This window comes from Gallus gallus, chromosome 2 (assembly GCF_016699485.2).
Source record: "Gallus gallus isolate bGalGal1 chromosome 2, bGalGal1.mat.broiler.GRCg7b, whole genome shotgun sequence".
NCBI classification, from domain to species: domain Eukaryota; kingdom Metazoa; phylum Chordata; class Aves; order Galliformes; family Phasianidae; genus Gallus; species Gallus gallus.
Genome location: NC_052533.1, coordinates 13,064,863 through 13,084,208, shown reverse-complemented (window position 1 = coordinate 13,084,208; position 19,346 = coordinate 13,064,863). Strand labels below are relative to the sequence as shown.

The following is a 19,346-nucleotide window of genomic DNA, read 5'->3' as shown; positions in this document are numbered from 1 at the left end:
ATCAAAAAGGAGATTTTCCTTGAAGTCTTCAGAGCCGTGTTTATTGCCACAAATGGACAGATTTTAACAAAGACGATTTATATTTTAGAGGGAAAAGAAAGTAACTATAAAGAACAAGAGATGCCAGTATTCGATTACAATCAAATCTCTCAAAGCTCAATCTATTATACTATTGCTACAGCACTTCCGTGCAGCAAATGAGTCAGGGCAACCTCTAGTGCATCTCAGGAAGCTTCCAGGCAACACCATTTACAATGTGTGCTTCTAACAACACTGTCAGTACTGAAGGAAACCTGTCATCGTGCAAGGCTGCTCCAACTGAGTACTTCAGAACTCACTGCCCATGCTCCTACACCTAAAATATATGATAAGTAAACATGCTGAAGTAACCATCATGTAGACTCTTGAACATATGGAATTATGAAACCTATGATTTCTTAGATCTCTCACCCTGAACTCGGGGCCAGCTGGCTCTCATCCCTCTCCCACTTGCTTAAGAGGTGTATATTGCTAAAGCAGCCAGTGTTGCACATTTATAAGAGCCTGGAGACACCAGTGCTTGTGAATACTAGAAAAACGCTTCACTTCTTGTGTGAAAGCAGATTGCCAAACACCATAAAACAGTGCTCAGATTTCCTGTTTTTTCTTCTACCCTTACAAACAGCTGAATCATTGAATCCATTCATCACTGAAGAGGCTTCTCTTGAAGAATTTTAACACTTGTAGGCACAAAGACGCAAAGGCAGAGACACTGCAGAAATCACGAGACTCACTTAGAGCTGTAACGTTAAGCATGAATAGCAATTTAGCAGAACTGCAGAGAATAAAATTTACAAGAAAAAATCCTTTTTACATTACCACGTCACCGATGCCAGTAACATCGAATCACCAAAAAAAAAGATAAAACAGTAACTAAGATCTACCTCTGTAGGATCTTAGTATGCACGTGTGAGAAGAAGTTAAAAAGAGATAATTAAATTAATAAGCCCATAAGAGTTCAAACCTTGAATGAAAATTAAGCAGCCACGTAAGTAACTCCTCAAAAATAAATGTAACCTGACTCTGAGAAGTACTCATTGAATTCCTTAATTATGGACTCTGTTCCTGTAACTGAACTCCAATGAAATTCAATCCTGTGATTATCCCGAACCCAAATACGGAGTGAGACTTCACCTGTAGAGAAGCCATGGCAAGGTCAGACATAGTCTCTTGCCCCTTTGCCCTTCCTCTCTTCATTTTTCCACACTGATGGTACTTGGTACAATTTGTCCAGAGTAGGAAAGATAAATTCTATCACAGAGCCTGCAAGTATCCACAGGCATGATGGAATTTAATTCATGGGGATCTGCAGAGCGACCGAAGTAGCCCAAGAAGAACCTGCTCCTGAAGGCCAAAGACCCACCATGCTGGCTTCAATGCAGCGCCCCAGACAAGGCTGAGAACTGCAGCTCTGCATTCAGACTGGAAGTACAGCGCACACTTTCAATAAAATCACTCACTGTGGCATTTAGAAACGTGTCAGTTTCACCAGAAGCCTGTCAAACCACAGCAGAGCCCAGGGAACCCCACTGACACCGCTCAGAGTGGCTGTCACTCACAGGCCCGCCACACCACAGGGACACTGCAGGGCCTCCTGGAGGACAATGAACACAGTCAGCCTCATTAAGAATCAGGTCCTCTCTGGCCTTGCAAGTCCTGACAGCAGATTCATCCCCTCCTTCCACAGGTAGCGCAGTCATTCAAGCAAGTGGCACCCATGATGCTCATCACATCCAAAGAGCATGCTTACAGGCACAGACAGTCTACATAACAGCTGAGAACAAATGCTTCCTTCTGTCCCTCCCTCCCACCCCCCTCCACAGCTGCCTTTTCCACACCAGTAATCCCCACTGACCAGCACCACAACAGTACTGGCCCTCCTGGCCAGGAGCTGAGCCAGGTCACCCCTACGCCCAAGGCCAGCCCTCCTCACAGAGGACCCTTCACAGCAACATCATGACATGACACAAATCCAACTGTGGGGCTGTTGCTGCCTGAAGAAACTACAGATCATACAGTGCTAAATGCACATCTTCAGGAGTTTAACTGCACAATTTGACAAATAGCATTACTGGCAGGTAGGTCCCCATGTCTGGACAGAAGTCTGCTTGATTTCAGGGTTGTTCCATCCAGTTCCTACCTAAATGTGGCCCTGGTCATGCCACAACAGCAGTCACTTTCCCGTAGGGGACAGGTCCCACATATCTTAAGACTTGGAAGCATTTTGTATTTAATAAGCATAGCACTCTCGATGCACACAACAGAAGCCAAGTTGAGATTTTCTTTTTCAGATGTTCTACCTTTCAGATTTTATATGTAAATTGCAAATTCCAGACACGTATCAGACTACTTTCTCAATTCATTCACACAGCATGAGCGGCAGGATGTTTGAAAACATTTTGTGCTTTGCACTTCCAGATGAGATACAGGGGAAAAATGCAAATTGGCTCTTTAAAAACAAGGAAGGCAGATAAGGCAATTCAATGGCCAATATGGTTGGGATGGCTCCCATTTACGTTCTGTACACAGTCAACCTGAATGCTAACAAACAAGTCTATGCTCTGGGCAAGGGTAATAAAAAGGGAAGGTGCTGTAAAAAGAATAGTTTGAACGGTTTGCCCTCAACTGATAAAGAAAGAAGCAAACAGAACAATTGTATGGAAACGTGCTTGGCTGGTGAAAGCACAATGTCTATTCTTGTTAGCTCTACAACTACAATCTATTAAAAAGAGAAAGAAAAAAAAGAGAGGAGAAAAACTAAGAACATTTCCCCTTCCAGCTGGAAACAGAAGATTAAAAAAGGGAGTGCCTTTCAGCTGCTGATCCTCAGATTATACTGCCTTCTCTTCGGAGGAGCTTCAGTTGTCTCATGCAGTCATGTTTGAGCAGCCTGTAAATCAGTGAACATACCCAATTTTTCTGGTATTGTGCTTCAATGAGAAATACATCATTGTACATGAAAAACAATTATTTACTTATGTTTTAAACTGAATTATTTCAGTTCTTCTTCATAGTGATATTCTGTGTTTTTTTTCTTTTTTAATACTGATTTTTATACCCAGTTTGTTTGGCTATAAGCTCCCCCAATGCATTTTGTCTGCTAAGGACAAACAGCTGAATGTACACTTCTTAACATTATTAAAAGTGATTAAATGAAAATTTCACTAGCTGTTAAAAAGCACACACATGGGTTTAAGCTTATTTAATGTTTTACAAACTCAAATGTATCCTGGGCTAGAATACACACAGAAACGTCATTTCAAATCATTACCAGAAGAGTCTCTGTATGGAAACCTATCCACTTGTTCTGTGACCTGCAGTTTACAAGCAGAAATGAAGCGACATCCGAGCTAGCAGAATCCTGCCACCACATACTCACTTATCACCATGCACAGCACTTCCAATGCATTCAGAAAAATTCAACTTTCTGTTGCAAATCCTGCCTCAGAAGCAGTTGCAGCAAACCTCATTACAGTCCTACTGGCAGGTGAAAAAGCTGTCTGTCTGTATCCTCCCCACATGGCCAGTTCATGCACATGAGAACAGTGCAGCACGTAAGAGCATGACAGCATCTGGACAGAACGTGCACTGCTGCCATCACTCTTGCACACCAGCCACCCCTTCTGTTTTGTTCTTGCATGCCTTCAGGAACAGCTCATGTAAGCAGAGTGTGAGATTAATAGAACAACACAGAATTCCTTGACTACTGTTCTGGTATAGCAAACAACCTCATTTTAAGACAGAAAGGAAAAAAAAAAAAAAGAAGGCCCAAGACAGCCTAAAAACATATATGCGGCAGAGTAAAGGAAGAAATGTTAATACACCATTTATATCCACCTGCAGACCATCTCTTCTTTTTTTCTACTGCAGGACACAGCAGATGAAGCAATGACCACAACTGAGGTGCTGTGATTCCCTTTCATAGTGTCATTATGCACTCAGTAACACATGAGAACCAGGAAACCCTCTAAAACAGAGCCTGTGGAGTGCATATAGTGCCTACAAGGGAAAGGGTCACTGTCACGTAACAATCAATTGCAAGAAACAGAAAGAGCATCAGGAAAAAAAGAAGAAGAAGAAGAGACTATAAGCTAGGAAAACAATTAAATTTGGTGAAAAAACCAGGAACAGCAATGCCATTTCACAGGTGAGAAACAGCTCTGTTTCCAAAGGCAGAAAAAAGTTGAGGAGAGAGCAGAAAGCGAAACGGCAGCACTGTGAGCTTCAGGAGTGGTTAAAGCTAAGTACAAGCAGACAATGTGTTCTCAGGGGCTTTCTAATGAAAAGCATCTCTGGAATAATGGGGATGTGCTACAACAAGGAAGAGACACATAATGATGCATGCAAATCATTAGAGATATTTGTTAACAGGATTCAGCGAAATCTCTCAAGCTAACCAGTTTCAAGAAATCACTTTGCATTGTATACCCTCATGCCAGGTGACTGCATGCTTGTCAAAGGCACGGAGTCACTCAAAAATAAGGTCATGGGGCAGAAGATGAACAAAGGCTCATCTGTAATTATTCAGTAAATGTTTTCACTGTGCACTCCTCCAGCTGCATCTTTCCAAACTGCTGGAGAAAACGTGGCTATGTCAGCTGCAAGCAGAACCTGAGGTCTTCAACAAAAGCGGTAATAGTGAGCTGCAGTTGTGCTGTGACATGCTTTCAAAACACAAAAGAATTAATTGATGCTTCTTAAACTCAAACCAGTCATTTTGAAAGCTGTTTTAGGGTGACATTATAATCTGTAATATCTCAATTTTCGGGGCTTAGAATTTTTATTATTTAATACTTGCTATAGCAAACACAGCTCTGCTTGTTTCCTTCTCCTTAATATAGAGATCCTGATATGATCACCACATTATAATCATGAAAACTTACATCTACAAGGAGGAAACATGCTTTCTTCTGCACTGCATGCAGAAGGGATTAAAAAGCTGTGCAAGACTGAGCTTCTTTTCAGTCAGCATCAGTAGCACAGTAGTCCACAAGCAAAGTCAAGACCGTGGTAATTAACCCCATCAATCTACAAGGAACACGCATGCACACAGACAGTTCTTGCTCCCAGACCTTGCCTTTTGACCTGGCACCCTTTCTCACCAGCACTGGCTGAACATTAGAGCACTTACTGACTACTTACTTGCAACACTGCAATATTGAAAGAAAATTACAGCACTCTAATGAGAAAAAACAGACTTCAGTTTCACCAGCACGGATCTATATTCTCCCTTGTCTAACCTTCTCGTATTTAAGCCCAGTACATCACTGATACATCTCCTTATGGCTTCTGTGTGGCACCAAGTTTAAAATAAAATTTAAGAAAATCAAAATCACTATGCATGAATCCATTTAGCTAGCTATATTAAAGCAAAACATAAGCCTTTGCTCTGCCTTCTTTCTAAGTTACAACCTTTTCAACAAGTATGTAATATTGGAGTCTACATCCTCACTACTCAGCATGGATTATCGTACAAAAGTTTCAACCACAGTAACTCATACTGTGTGAGAGATCTCATACAAACTGGGACCTGTGAAATGAATTACACAAGAAACAGTAATTATTTAAGCAGCTGAGCAGGCAGAGCCCGCACTTTCCTAGCAGGAAGATACTTTCTCTCCAGCAGCCAATTACCACAAGACACCCGCTTCTCAGCCTGGCAAAGCCTGGCATGTCTTTTCATAGGAAGGCTAACCTCCAGAAGAGCAGCAGGATTAAGTACAGCAGTGCTTCACCACATCCTTACTAGAGGGGAAAGATAGAGCTGTGGCTGGGAGTCAGCATGTTATTTCCAGCCCGGTGTTGGACCGCCTGTGTGGTCCCAGAGTTGGCAACCTCCTGTGCCTCGCTTTCCCCATTTGCTCTGTGTGTTAATTACCTGCCTGCCAAATGCTACAACATTTGCTCACTGATTTGCTGTTTGACAGGAGAAGGTGGTGAAGCACACAAGGAAATTACCAAATTAAGAGGAGAAGGCATTGGAGAGAAATCTTGTTTCTGAGCCAGTACGCTCCACACAAGAGGCAGGCATGGCAGAAAATATTTACACTCTCTCTGCTGATGTGCTTCATGCCCTTGGGTGCAGATCCTTGATACCTTTCCACCAGAGAAGAAAGAAGGATACCCATTCTCTCTGCATAGTGCTCTCAGAATCATGCAGGCTCATGTTGCTGTGGCTGTCCCTGCCACGCAGGTCCCAATGGCACAGTGACACATCAGCAGTTACCATCAGACACACTGCCATGTGCAGCACATGATGCATTTTCCCTATTGCTGCTGGGCTGCAGGCAGAGCCTCAGCCCCCAGGTTACAAATGGCCAAACATTGTCAGAGCCACACAGGGCAGCAGGCATGTTGGCTGTACCTGCAGCATATAAACCACAGCATGCTTCATTTCAAACAAGATGATACCGAGAGCCCAGTACTGCACAGACACAGAGTGAACACGCTGCTGAAGCTCACATGCTACTGCATTACTACCCAAAGTACCAGACTGCAGCTTCTCGGGTACAATGCACTGCTGTAGCATCATGGTTCTGCTGCAGCACCAACAGTTCAGCAAAGTACTTCTCACTATCTTAAGAGAGTTCAAATACACAGAAAAAATCCCCATGTGGATGTTGTACAAGTGCCCACTTGCTATAAACAATGACTCTCTCAGTGACTGTGGATCTGGGACAGCGGTGATGGAAAGGACCCAGCCCTGGCACAGCAGGGCACTGACAGAGCCATCTCCATTCCCAACTCACAGCCTGGAGGAGAAAAACTATCAAGGAATTTCCTACATCTTCACCACAGGATTCAGCTGTCTCCTCTGAATTAAGACACTGCAGTGTTTTTTCTTAAATCCTAACCATAGCTTTATAGCCTCTGTCATGCATTTCTACATCTTTCCATCCCTGAGGTTTCCTCACACATGGACATTTATCAAAAAGGAATAATTTTGACCAAAAAAACCCCCACCTATCTATCATTAGTTTCCTATGACCTATTAGTAAAGTTGCATTAAACTCCTCCAAAGACACCCTGCTTTCAGAGCTGCAGACAAATGAGACTTAACTCTGAGTCAGGACTCAAACCATTTGGTGCTCACACAACCTGCATACATGACCTTACCTAATGGTAAGAAATTAAGGCAACCTGCAGCAGTTCATCCCATACCAAAATAAAGTTCTAACACCCTGGAGGCTCTCCCAGCAGATGCTGCACAGCAGTTCTTCAGGCACTAATGGAGCTGGCATTGGTCTTGTACAAAACAAGCACAGCTCCTCAGCAAGGGAGCATAGATGAAGCTCAAAAAATTGAAGCCCACAGTAGCAACCAGGATGAAGGTGTAGGTAAAGAAGCAAAAAGAAAGGGTCTCGATGCTTTTAAGCAATTGAACTTCAAGTGGATTTTGTTAACTGAGTTCCAAAGGACTCCCAAAGGGGCAAGTTCTGTGATGGAACACAGACACAAAAATTACTTGAGAAGTGATATGAAACAACAGCTAAACACAATCATCATTCGAGTCACTTAAGAAATAACAAAACACGGATCTGGAGTTTTAATCAATGGAGTTCTCCTGCACTGAGCATAATGTGCATTAAAATCAATGCTTAAAAACAAACAAACAAAAAAGTGTATTCACATCACATTTAGTTTAAAATTCATTCTGATACTGATAAGGTTTCTCCCTTCCCCATTTAGCAGCACAGCCCAAGCAGCAGAGCTGACAGGGTGTGTTTATAAGGAGCCAGGGATGAACTCCTCTGCTTTGCTTTCACATCTCATGTTGGGTTTTAAGAAGGAGGGAGAGGGTAGCTTTGAAGTTCAAATAGGTAGAAGAAATGCTGTCATCCAAGATCAGTTTTTGATTCTAAATTCCCTCAGCTTCCATGGGACAGATGTAAACCCATGTCATTTGACTGTTCTAGGTACCAATCTCCACCACATCCTCCCTCCCACACACACCATGATTTATACACTGAAGAGCTGCACACCGAAATTTCAACATTATGAAGGAGGGGAAGAAAAAAAAGTACATATTTCTGCTGTCATCATCGGAAGAGAGCTTCTGAGAAACCTTGACTCTGCCCTCATCAAGCCCCTGGTCCACACCCCCAGAACACCTACTGCCCAGCTTCATGCATAACAAAGGAGGAGGTGAGCAGCAAGGGGCTGAATGCTGCTGATCAGAAACTCTGAGAAGGGCGAGTTGGGAGTGCAGGGCACTCATTTATCGGACTGAGGTACAGCCGGCACATCTGAAGCTATGTGGTCTTCACTGTGAGTCTGCTTTCAGACCAGAGCATCAGATGAAAGAAAAGCTGCAAGAGGGTGTTAATAACAAACTGCTCGATCTCAGAGCTCTGCTTCCTATCTCAGCATTTAGCTTATACTGCAGAGTAACACAAAACAAAAAAGTGAGTTATTACACTCCATGCTCTGCTTGAGAAAGGAACAATACACTTTAGGAAAGCAAGACAGAAAAGTTCTGGATTAAACACAGCATGCATCTAGATCATAATTCATAACAGAAAAACTATTTTTATTTCAATATGACGTACAACTTTACAAAAGTGATCAAGAAAAATTGTGTATTTATTGTGTCTTAAAATGGATCCCTGTTCACAGGGCCTTTGGCATTCACTAACCTTTGGCAACAAAGCCTTTTAGGAGGCAATAAAATGCAGACAGAAGCACCATATGAAAGCTGGAGCAGCCTTCATCCCTATCACTGTCTAATCACAGACATAACACGTGGGCTAAGAAAGCAAAGCAGGCCACCCATACACATACAGAATTATGTACACATCACAAAAACAGCTATTATGATTTTCAAATCCAAAATATTCTAATAATGTTCACATTAAACAAAGAAAACATATGTTTCTATTTACCTTGTTCAACAGTGAGAGCAAGCAAGCACCGAATTAAAAGTCAGAGCAATTTAGAACGAAGTGGAGCAGTTCCTACAAACTGCACTCCAGCACAGCAGCTGGCCACGGTAAATACTGAACTATGGATCTCGTTCTAAAAGCCAGAGGAGCAGCATTCATGCACAAGTAGTTACACTCCAACCTTGAGGGCACGCTCAGAATGGGGACTCCCAGAGTCCCTCAGGTGACCCCACACATCAGCACTCTGCCCAAACCTTTCCCTTACCCTGGGCCCAGCATTGCTCCCAGCAGTCTCTGGCCACCAGGACACCACAAAGAGCAGATTTCATGTCTGTCTGAAACACGATTGTCAAAAAAAATGTTTCAAAAGGAGATTTTCAAAAGGCAGTTCCCTTCAGCAGCTTGTTTAGACTTCTCCAATTCCTAAAAGGTAAACAGCAGTCCATCCAAGCTGATTGCTGCATATTCAAATATCAAAAGAATTCTTAGCACAAATTAACTTTTCATATAAGGTAGCTCAGCTTTGCTGCTGCTGCTGCCGTCCTGCAGCCAGGGAATAAAGCCCAAAGTCGCGTCACCCCAGCAAGCAGGGCCAGAGCTGGGTCATGCTGGGATTCCCCCAGCAGCTGCAGGACACCGGCTTCCAGCTTGGCACAGGACCGATCTGTGGAGATGTGACACAACAACGGGGTCATCGTGATGTACTTCACACATCCATACTCATAAAGGGGAGATTTGCAAGACGCTGATTACAATAACACTTCACACATTGACATCTGGTTTCAGTTTACCAAAGCATTATGTTTGGTGTGGTTGCTGGGTGCAGGGTGAGACAGCTCCCTTGTCTTCTACAACCACGAGTTAAACACCCTGTGCTACATACAGGGCACAACATTTTCTTCTTAGACCAAGCCAAGCCTAATTCAGCCATTTATTAAAGCCAAGGTGCTTGATGTTTCAATTTAAATTCCTTTTAAACCAACGCTTCAGCTGTTAGAGCAGCAAAGCTTCCAGGCTGGTCACCTCAGAGACACTCCAAAACTCCTATGAGTATTTCTTCTGTATTTCAGAATACAGAATGTATTTCTGAGCGCTGCTCTGCTCAGATTCTGAGGACAAGAACAAAGCAGCTGTTCCCATGCCATGCACGACAGGGTGCATCTCTGCAAGTTTCTCACAGGTAAGGCATTGCTTCCGACATTTAATAGGGAAGAAAAGCATGATGTGCCCTTTGCCTAGGGGAAGGCAGAGTAACTCAAGAACTTTGAAAGCACATGCAAAAAAGATGGGGTAAGGTGAAACTCCTTGTTCATTTGGTAAGTGTGGCTAAATTTCTTCAGACGAATGAGAACACTCAAGTGGGTGCACACAAAAGCACACATCTGCATGCTCCCAACCGTTCCATCTCCATCTAAAACCCTTTGTACCCACGTAACTTCTCTTCTCCTATTAGTGATTCAACAGGAATACCAGCACATCGCAAATAGCCCTCTGACTCCCTGGTTTAGCAAGGGCATGCATACCCAGAACAAATTCCTATCAACGTGGGCACTTGAAAAGAAAACCACTAATGACACAGCAGCTCACTTCTACTGCAAAGGTCCAGAATCTCTGAATAAGCAGCCAGCTAAGCTGAAAGAACGGGGAAAGTATGCCTAAAATTTGGACATTACTTTTCCAAAACAGTGTCTATTTTCGCTGCCAAGTCAGAGATTGACTACTTTCAGGACACCTATTACCCAAAAAGGGCAGCTTCCTGTAATAAGTTCCCCAGGTTTCTTTTTAAAATGAAGACCTCTGAATGACAGCCATAGTGTCACACTGAGGTCATATATTTCACCCTCTTGCTAGATTGAGTGCTTACCTCTGAGGCACAGAGTTAACCAGATTCTTCCTACCTTCAGCTCTTCTCATTTGTCAGTATGCGATTTATCATCTTGCCCCCTTGCAAATTCCTATTTCCCTCTCATGAAAGAAATGGTACCAGGAACTGCATTCATTTGTCACAGCCATGGAGGTTTTTTCTTTGGTCAGCCTCCAGGGCCACCCCAAGTCTTTTTCCCTCCCCTTCAGAAGTCCACTCTTCTCCCGCAATCCTTTCCCTTTCACCAGCCCTGTCCCCATTACTAAGAAGTCCCAATGAGCCAGAGACGCGATTACATGGGAGGCCAAGCAAGCCAAGAAGCCCAGCACATGGTTTTGCAGATGGGGCTGGCTGGCATCTCACAGCACCACAACACACAGCCCGGGCTCCAATACACACAGCCTTGATGAAATTTCCCTTTCATTGGAAACCCTGAGATGCAGCACAGCATCCATTCTGCCTTAATTCAATGAAATCAGTGCCCTCTGCACCTCACCAACACAGGTGTTTTTGCTGATGTGAGTGCCTGGTGAGCCCTTATCTCACACAGCATTTCTTAGAGCAGCAAGGTCAGCACTGAATTCAATTTGGAAGATTCTCTGTATCGACATTTCCTGAGCCAGGCATGCTTATTTTCTACCACAGAGAATCTCAGAGGGCCAGCACTGTGCCTCCAGCCAGGTACAAGGAACGCTCTTGTGCACATTTCCAGCAGGTCCACATGCAAATACAGCAAATGGGGCCTAGTCTGAGAGCTTTCAATCAGGATACATTCCTCATTTTGTTTAGGACTTGGGGCTGGGAGGAGCTGTTAACCCCACTGAAGGTGGAGAGGCCTTGCAGAGAGATCTAGACAAATTAGAGAGCTGAGCAACCACCAACGACAGGAAGTTTAACAAGAGCAAGTGTCAGATTCTGTACCTGGGAAGAGGTAACCCTGGCTCTGGCAGCCTTGGGCCACATCAAGTTGAACATATGTCAGCAGCATGCTCAGGCAGCCAGGAAGGCCATTCATACCCTGGGGTGCATCAAGCACAACATTGCTAGCTGGTCGAGGGAACGGCATGGGGCTGCTACAGGGCAGGGTCAGGCTGGGCACTGGGAAAAGGATCTTCACCAGAGGTTGGGAGGCATGGGCTCCACAGGAAAGCACTCATGGCCCCACACTTCCAAGTTCAAGAAGCATCTGGACAGTGCCTCAGACATACCTTTTGATTTTGGGGTGGTGCTGTGTGGAGACAGGAGTTGGACTCAGTGATCCTTATGGGTGCCTTCCAACAAGGGATATTCTATGATTCCATGATCTGTATCACCACTACAGTAAGAAACTCAAATGGAACGTAAGTCACCCTCATGGACGTATTACTTGAGGGTTTTTTTGTTTTGTATTTAAGAGTAAATGCAACAAAATAATTATTAAAAGCACTTCTGATTTAACAAATAGCTGGAACCAATTTGTGAAAATAACTAAAGCTACCAATTGGAAACAATGTAGTACTTCAACATGGTCACCAGCAAAACAAATGCGATTATCTCAATAACAAAAAACACCCTAATGGTCACTGATCATTTAAAATTACTTTTTCCTGACTTCAGAATTTGACTCATTTCCCTTCCACCAGCAGTACCGCTCTTCCTGACAAGCACTGTGGACATGCGTGCTTCCAGCTCCAAACATTCTTTTTCCTTTCCCATTTTTAAGCAGCATCGTTGCATTATGGAACTTCCCTCAGAGGCAGTTTGGCTTCTTGGATTTTTTCATCTGTGTTCCAGGGCCAGATTTGCTGAGCACTACAGTAAAATGACCTCAAAGAAACAAGGAAAATACATACTGTATATTAAAAAGAAAAGGAAAAAAAAAAATAGAGCACAGATGCTCTAATGTATCTTGCAGAATTTTTAATACTTTTTTTTCCTCCACTTTTTATTTTCTTACTGCTCACAAAACATTTCTGAGTGAGAACATCTGTGCCATACTCTGGATTTATGTCAGAAGAATTCCACTTTATTTTCAATATCATAAGCATGGGTTCGGCATTGTTGCATGTTTTATCCATTCAGTTTCTATTTGGATGAAGAAGTTTGTTTTCCTTTGAAGAACCAGGAAATTGTTTTAAAGCTACATGAGCCATATTCTGTCTGACCAATATCGATAATGTTTCTCCCCCGTTTACTCCATCTTATTTTACCAGACCGAATGTGCCACAACTAAAAGATGTCATAGTCTGATCCAACTGAGAAAGTGCTACTTCCAGCGGTGCTTTTATAGCCCAGCTAAAACATCTGCAACCATAACTGCAGCTGAAGTGTGAAGAGCTATGAGAGTCAGATGGTTTCCATTGGCCGAGGCTTTTGCCCAAGACAAGGAAGGCTGGCAGCTCCTCAACCCCAAATTGCAGGCCAGAGCCACTCACGGACCACGCTGAGTGCTTTCACAGATCTCCACAGTTCCATCTTCTGTGCTGCAGCTGAGCTCAGCACCCAGCTGTGAGTTGCCCGCAAGCCACTCTTCCACAGAGCACACTGTGCTGCTGCCATCAGTAATGGCTAAATATTGACAAACCATGCAATATTATCTTAAAACAATGCTGCAGCCCATCCAGCTAAGATATGTATTGCTCACATAAGCAAAACTAGGTAACACCACGCATGACCCCCCACCAACACTACCTGCAGAGCTGAAGGACTCGCATGCTGCCCAGCTCTCATGCTTGGCACAGCTACAGGAAAGCAGAGAGAACTGGGAAAAAGGAAGTTTTCGACAACAAATGAGGGAATTCCACCACCATATGCCAGCTGTAGACTTGCATTTCCAGTAACAGCTCCCAAACCTGCAGAATCCCGCAGCAGCTTTCCAAAGGGGAACGGGCTGTGACATATCTCAGCAGAGACAAACTGAAAATAAAACCTCCTTTATGCTACTTACGCCATCACTGCCCATGAGCGTCTTCACTGTGACTGCAAAAGAGTATCCCAAAGGCACTCCGAGGGAACCAGCTGTGCCTGTGACAAAACCCAGCAGCCGCTCTTGTGCAGAGAGAATGCTAACACCCATACAAAGCACACACAGAGTCAGGGGATTTTCATGCTGACACACTCCTGTGCTAGCTGGCACTGGGGGGGGGGGAGACAAATTAAGAACAAAAAAAAAGTTCAGCACACATTCCCTAAGAACACAACCCTACCCTCCTGCTTCCCTGCTGATGGATTTCATGTCGAGCAGTGAGCTGGGTCTTCCAGGTGGCACCTGACACAGTTACCTCTGCTTACAGCACTGAGGGGTTTTGAGTCCTGGTCTGATATCAGCAGCTGCCTCCAAATGCTATCAGGGAACAGATGACAATTACTTCTAACAAATATTAACGTCCTGCGGGTTTTAAATTAACGATTCAAGCATTGTTCCGTACAATATTGCAATCCCTCCAACATTTAATTTCCCACAATGTTCTAGTGAGGGAGAAGGGAAAGGATTCTCTTAGAATGCTGTGGGTTCAGGAGGAGTTTCTGTTCATTTCCTAACTTCTGACAGAAAATCAGAGTTCCGTGCAACCTACAAACAGCATGACAAGCTCATGGCACATGGGACAGCAGGATCTACAGGCACCAAGAGTCCCAGCAGCCCCTGTGGAGACCGAGCGTGAGGCCAAACAATTCTATACGTGCATAAAATTATCAGTTCCTCACCGGTGTTGTTGTTTACTGCACTCATTCACATCACACAGACACCACGGTAAAGCAGGAAGAAAAAAATTAAGAAACACAACACCTACCCTTTGCCTAAGCTTGTCTGGTGGCATTTGCAAGAAAAACAAGATGAAAAGTAAATCACCTTTGGTATCTCAGAAAGATTACCACAGTAGAAAGTTACCAATAAATAAATATAAGAATCAAAAAGAAACGTCAGAAACATTTCTGACTGCAGTAAGATTAAACCGAAGATAGAGGATACACATTTAATTCTATTTTATAAAAAGTTACTTGATACATCCGACTTTCCACTATTTCAATGGACATTTTCCACACTTTCACATTAGGTCATTAGCAATCACTTATTTAAAACATTTCAAACCATATGCCCATTCCCTGGCAGAGCAGCCCATCTTCTCTTCCCATCAGTGTTAACACAACTCAGGCTGGTTGACCTCCCCCCTCCCCAAGGACCCCCATGGCTCCTCTCCAGCACTGTTTAATCACCTAATGAGCTGCCCAGGAACCACGACCAGAATGGCACAGATGTGGAACCCACCAAGCCCTGAGCTCCTCTCATGCTGGCCACCACCTGAACAAACCAAGCTCATGGAATGCTCGCTGCAGAAGCTGTGTCACACACTGCCTGCAAGCACCCTGGACAGGTGGACTTCTCAAACATCTCTCAGTTCGCTTCATCTTTCTCTGCAAACAAAACTTGAAGAGAAATGGATCACGTTTCAGACACAGAGCTCCCTTTGGAACAAAGGCAAGGGATCACAGAGATTTCCTGGACACAGAGCACTCCACACGCAGCCCACCATGTTAGGAAGTCAATCCACACGTAAAGATTTAGTACCAACAGCTGTGTTAATCCTCGCTGAACTTCTTTGAGGTGTATGAACCCCAACTGCAGATAGCAGCATCCATAAGAAACTGCAGCAAGTACGTGTGTCAGCCATGTGCTTTTTAATATTTCATAGAGAGGAGAACCTCACTACGATCTCCATTAGCTGAGTATGTACTCTCCTCACTCCCAGCACGTGGCCTCAGTAACAGAGTTCAGAAAGCTCTGGCTGAGGCCAGCAGCAGCTCCAGCCCTCTCCCAGCAGCACAGCCACACCGAGCCACCACACACCTTGGGCAGGATGAGGAACACTGCTTTCCAGTCAGCATGAAAACCATACATTTCACTAAACTATTCTGAATGCTGTTCCACCACAATGGCATTTTCCACAGCAGCAGAGCAGTGGTTCAGCAGATCTCAGTGTCAGCGTGGGGCCAGCTGCCAGGGCCCATCATCACACACACACCTTCACCTATCAGTGCAGGAATCACTTTGCCTCCTCTCCATCTCAGTCCAGAGGGGAGAGTTGCTCCCTGGCTACACTAACACTACGCTAGCACTACGCCAGCACTGCAAGCAGCCATCTAACTGCTGGAAGGAGACAGTAACCCACCAAGCCCTTCTCCTGGAAACATACATTTACAATGTTATCCATGCACATATGGGAGGCTCTCGGATCCATCCCAGGCAGCGCTGAGGAAAAGCTTCGCTGAGGTCAGGTTAAACACAAAGTGTGACACTGACTGCAAAAAGCACCCGCAGAGAAGCCCGTGGACGCCACTGCTAGGTTTTCAACCACATTATTTCCATATAATAGAAACAATCTCAGTAATTATGGCTACTCCAGCCCATACCCGTGGCACACAGCGTAACCGCTGTATAACTGCTAATACCTGCAGCACCGTGCCATGTAAACCAGGACAGGGAGCTGGGGGGGCCAGGCTGTGACTATCCGCAAATCTCAGGCATCACAATACTTGATATTTGCCAATGTTGCAGCACTGAAGAATGAATTCTGCAAATGCTTCTCACACAAATGGCCCAACTGAGCCCCCAGTGCTCCCACAGGACGTACTTAGGGCCACTACACTGTACCCACAGCACATGGGCACACACAGTGCCTGCAGCGTGCAACCAGTGACTGCACAGCCCCATCCCAGGCAGTCCCTCACTCTTTCCCTAGCCAGGATTGCAACTGTTGCAGGAGGACAAACAAAAGTGTAGCGAGTGTTTCCTGCTTTTATTCTTCCGAACCAGGACCCTCAGGAACAGAGCAGGGAGGTGATGGGACCCCCAGTGCCCCCCCCGTGCAGCACCCAGAGCTCCCTCTGAGAACACCGATCTCAGACATCTCCCGGGAATCCTTCACAACCCACCGCTTCTGCCCTCAGAGCTCTCACAGCGGAGCTGCAGCTTCAGAGCTTTCAGGTCGGCGTTTGCCAACATAAAACTCCCAGATCTGGGGGAGTAAGGACCGTCTGAGTGGCTCAGAAAAGCTGAACAGAGTGCTTCAACGAATCGGGGAGAGGGAAGGGATGGCACTTCAGTTTCGAGAGAGCGACTTCGGTAGTGTCCCAGCCAACGGCTGACTAAGAACTTTGCAGCAACAAGAAGAAAGTAGAAGAAAAAGAACGGAGAGACGCAAAAGAGCAGTTCCGACAAATCTAACAAATCTGTGGCAAGGAAACCGAGCGTGTAACCGCTGCACACCCACAGCCGTGATTTCAACATGGGGCTGAGGGAGGCCGGCACGGGCAGCGTTCGGGTTCGGCCCCGCCGCAGGCCAGGCTCGAGGCTCCCGCACCCCCAGCCGCCTCCCGCTCCCGGGGTTCCCGCGCACCGCCGGAGACGCGCAGAGGCGGCCGGGCCGCCGCGGAGCCCCCCGGAGCCTCGGCCGGAGCGGGGCCGGGGGGCTCGGCCCGGGGGCGTCCCTGTGGCGGGCTCCCCCCGCACCGCCTCCCCGCCGGGCCTGGAGGGCCGGGAAGCCTGCGGCTGGATTTCCAGAGGCTCTCGGCCTCGGCCCCGCCACCCGCCCCAAGGTACCGCCGGCCCCCGCGCCCCTACCCGGCCGGGCCGGGACGGGCCGGGCCGAACCTCCCGCCTCGCCCCGCGGCAACGGCGCTCCCGAGGGCGGCCGCCCCGCCGTCGGGCACCGGCGAACAAAGGGCCGAGGCCCGCCAGGCGCCCGCGGGGAGCCGCGCCGGAGCCGCGCTCTCCGCCCGCCGCCGAGAGGCCGGCCGAGGGGCCGCCGCCGCCCCCCCCGCGCGCTCCCTGCGGCCGCTCCGAGCACAGCTCCGGGAGGTTGGGGCCGCCGCCGTCCGGCCCGGTTCCCCGCAGCCGCCGCCCCGAGCGGGGCAGCCCGGACTTTCCCCCTCGCTCCCCTCCCCGCTCCGGGAAGCGCCATATTGATCGCGGGCGCCGCTCCCCGCGCCCCTCACCTTGGCGATCGCCTTCTTGTACCGGGTCACCGCTTGCTGGATGAGGCTGAAAACTTTCATGTTGCCGTCCCCGCAGGGCACGACCACCCGCGTCCTCCCGAAGCACACGGTGACTTTCATCCTGCGCGGCCGGGGGGCTCCCGCGTCCCTCCGGCCCCGCGCAGCCTTCCTCCTCCTCCTCCTCCGCCTCTCCGCCCTCCGCCACGGCCGCCCCCCGGCGGGGCGCGGCGCTCAGCCCCCGGCCGCCGCCGCCGCCGGACTGCCGCTGCGGGCGCCCCGCTGCAGGGGTATGGGCAGGGGACCGGGGTAGGGGTAGGGGCAGGACAGGACGAGGGCCGTTCGCTGCCTGGCTGGGGGAGCGCGGCAGGCCGGGCCGCTCACATGCCGCGGAGCTGCCCGCTGCCTGCGGCCACCTGCTCGGCGCCTGCCCCGGCGCGCAGCGGCGGCGGGCGGGGCGCGGCGCTGCCTCCCCGCTCCGGAGGCGCGGGGCATTGCAGCGGGGCGGGCGCAGCCGGACGGCCCCGCGGGGCGGCCGAGGCGCAGCGCAGCGCTGGCAACCGATGGCGGTGGGGTTGGTCCCGAGCGGCAGCCGCTCGCTGCTCTGGGATGGCCGCCGTGGTGCCGGGTCCGAGCTCCGGCGGCACCGCGAACCCTGCAGGAGCTGTGCCCCCGACGCCAGTTGGTCCGCTGAGAGGAGTGGGCACAGCCGGCTGTTCCTCCCCAAAACGCTGCCTGCTGCTCTTCTGCCACTAGTCTGAGGGATAAAACTAAGGCGCTAAACCATAGAGAGCCTGGAAACGGAATCTTTCCGCTTTCCCACCTGACTTTTGTGGAGAGCCACCCTACAAAGCCAGATGGTCTTCGTGGTCCTTTGCGTTTCTTTCAGCACGACAGAACCAGCACAGAGCGACAGGAGAATCATCAGGCTGATTTTAACAGACCTGGGACTGTTCAGCCTGGAGAAGAGAAGGCTCCAGGGAGACCCAGTAGCAGCCTTCCAGTATCTACAGGGGGGCTATAAGAAAGAAGGGAACACCCTCTTTAGCAGGGTATACTGGGACAGGACATGGGGAAATGATTTTAAGCTAAAGGAGGGGAGATTTAGATTGGATATAAATAAGGGGTTTTTTTTACAGTAAAGGTGGTGAGGCACTGGCACAGGTTGCCCAGATTGGTGGTGGTGGATGCCCCATCCCTAGGGATGCTCAAGGTCAGGCTGGATGGGGCTCTGAGCACCTGATGGGGCTGTAGGTGTCCCTGTTCATTGCAGGGGGTTGGACCAGATGGCCTTTAAGGGTCCCTTCCAACTCAAACAATTCTATGATCAGTACATGAGCATCAATGAAATCGCTGAGCAGTTTACTCCCCAGAGCCATCAGATGTCAAAAGGTTTTGCAGATATCACTCACATTTTTCCATGGATTTTACCAAAGACTGTGGAGCTGCACAGTTCACTGAGCTCTCAGTGTGGCCCGACAGAATGTTTCTTTGGGTTATAAATGGTGAAATTCAAATTAACTGCAGAACAAAGGTAGAGGTTGGAGGACATGATGGCAGAGAAAATGCTTCCCCTCCCCCCCAGCCCCCCC

The 19,346-nt window shown here is 47.5% G+C and overlaps 1 protein-coding gene across 33 annotated transcripts in view; it reads right to left on the bottom strand.

The window, feature by feature from the left end:
• PARD3 (par-3 family cell polarity regulator) overlaps positions 1 to 17,945 on the bottom strand; it is a 434,005-nt gene extending 416,060 nt beyond the window's left edge. For all 33 annotated transcript variants that reach the window (XM_040680350.2, XM_040680546.2, XM_040680478.2 and 30 more), the window contains exon 1: positions 17,758 to 17,945. In XM_040680350.2, coding sequence (XP_040536284.1) covers positions 17,758 to 17,877 — 120 coding nt within the window. In that variant the 5' untranslated portion in view covers positions 17,878 to 17,945. The remainder of the gene's footprint in view (positions 1 to 17,757) is intronic.
• Positions 17,946 to 19,346: the final 1,401 nt, after the last annotated feature.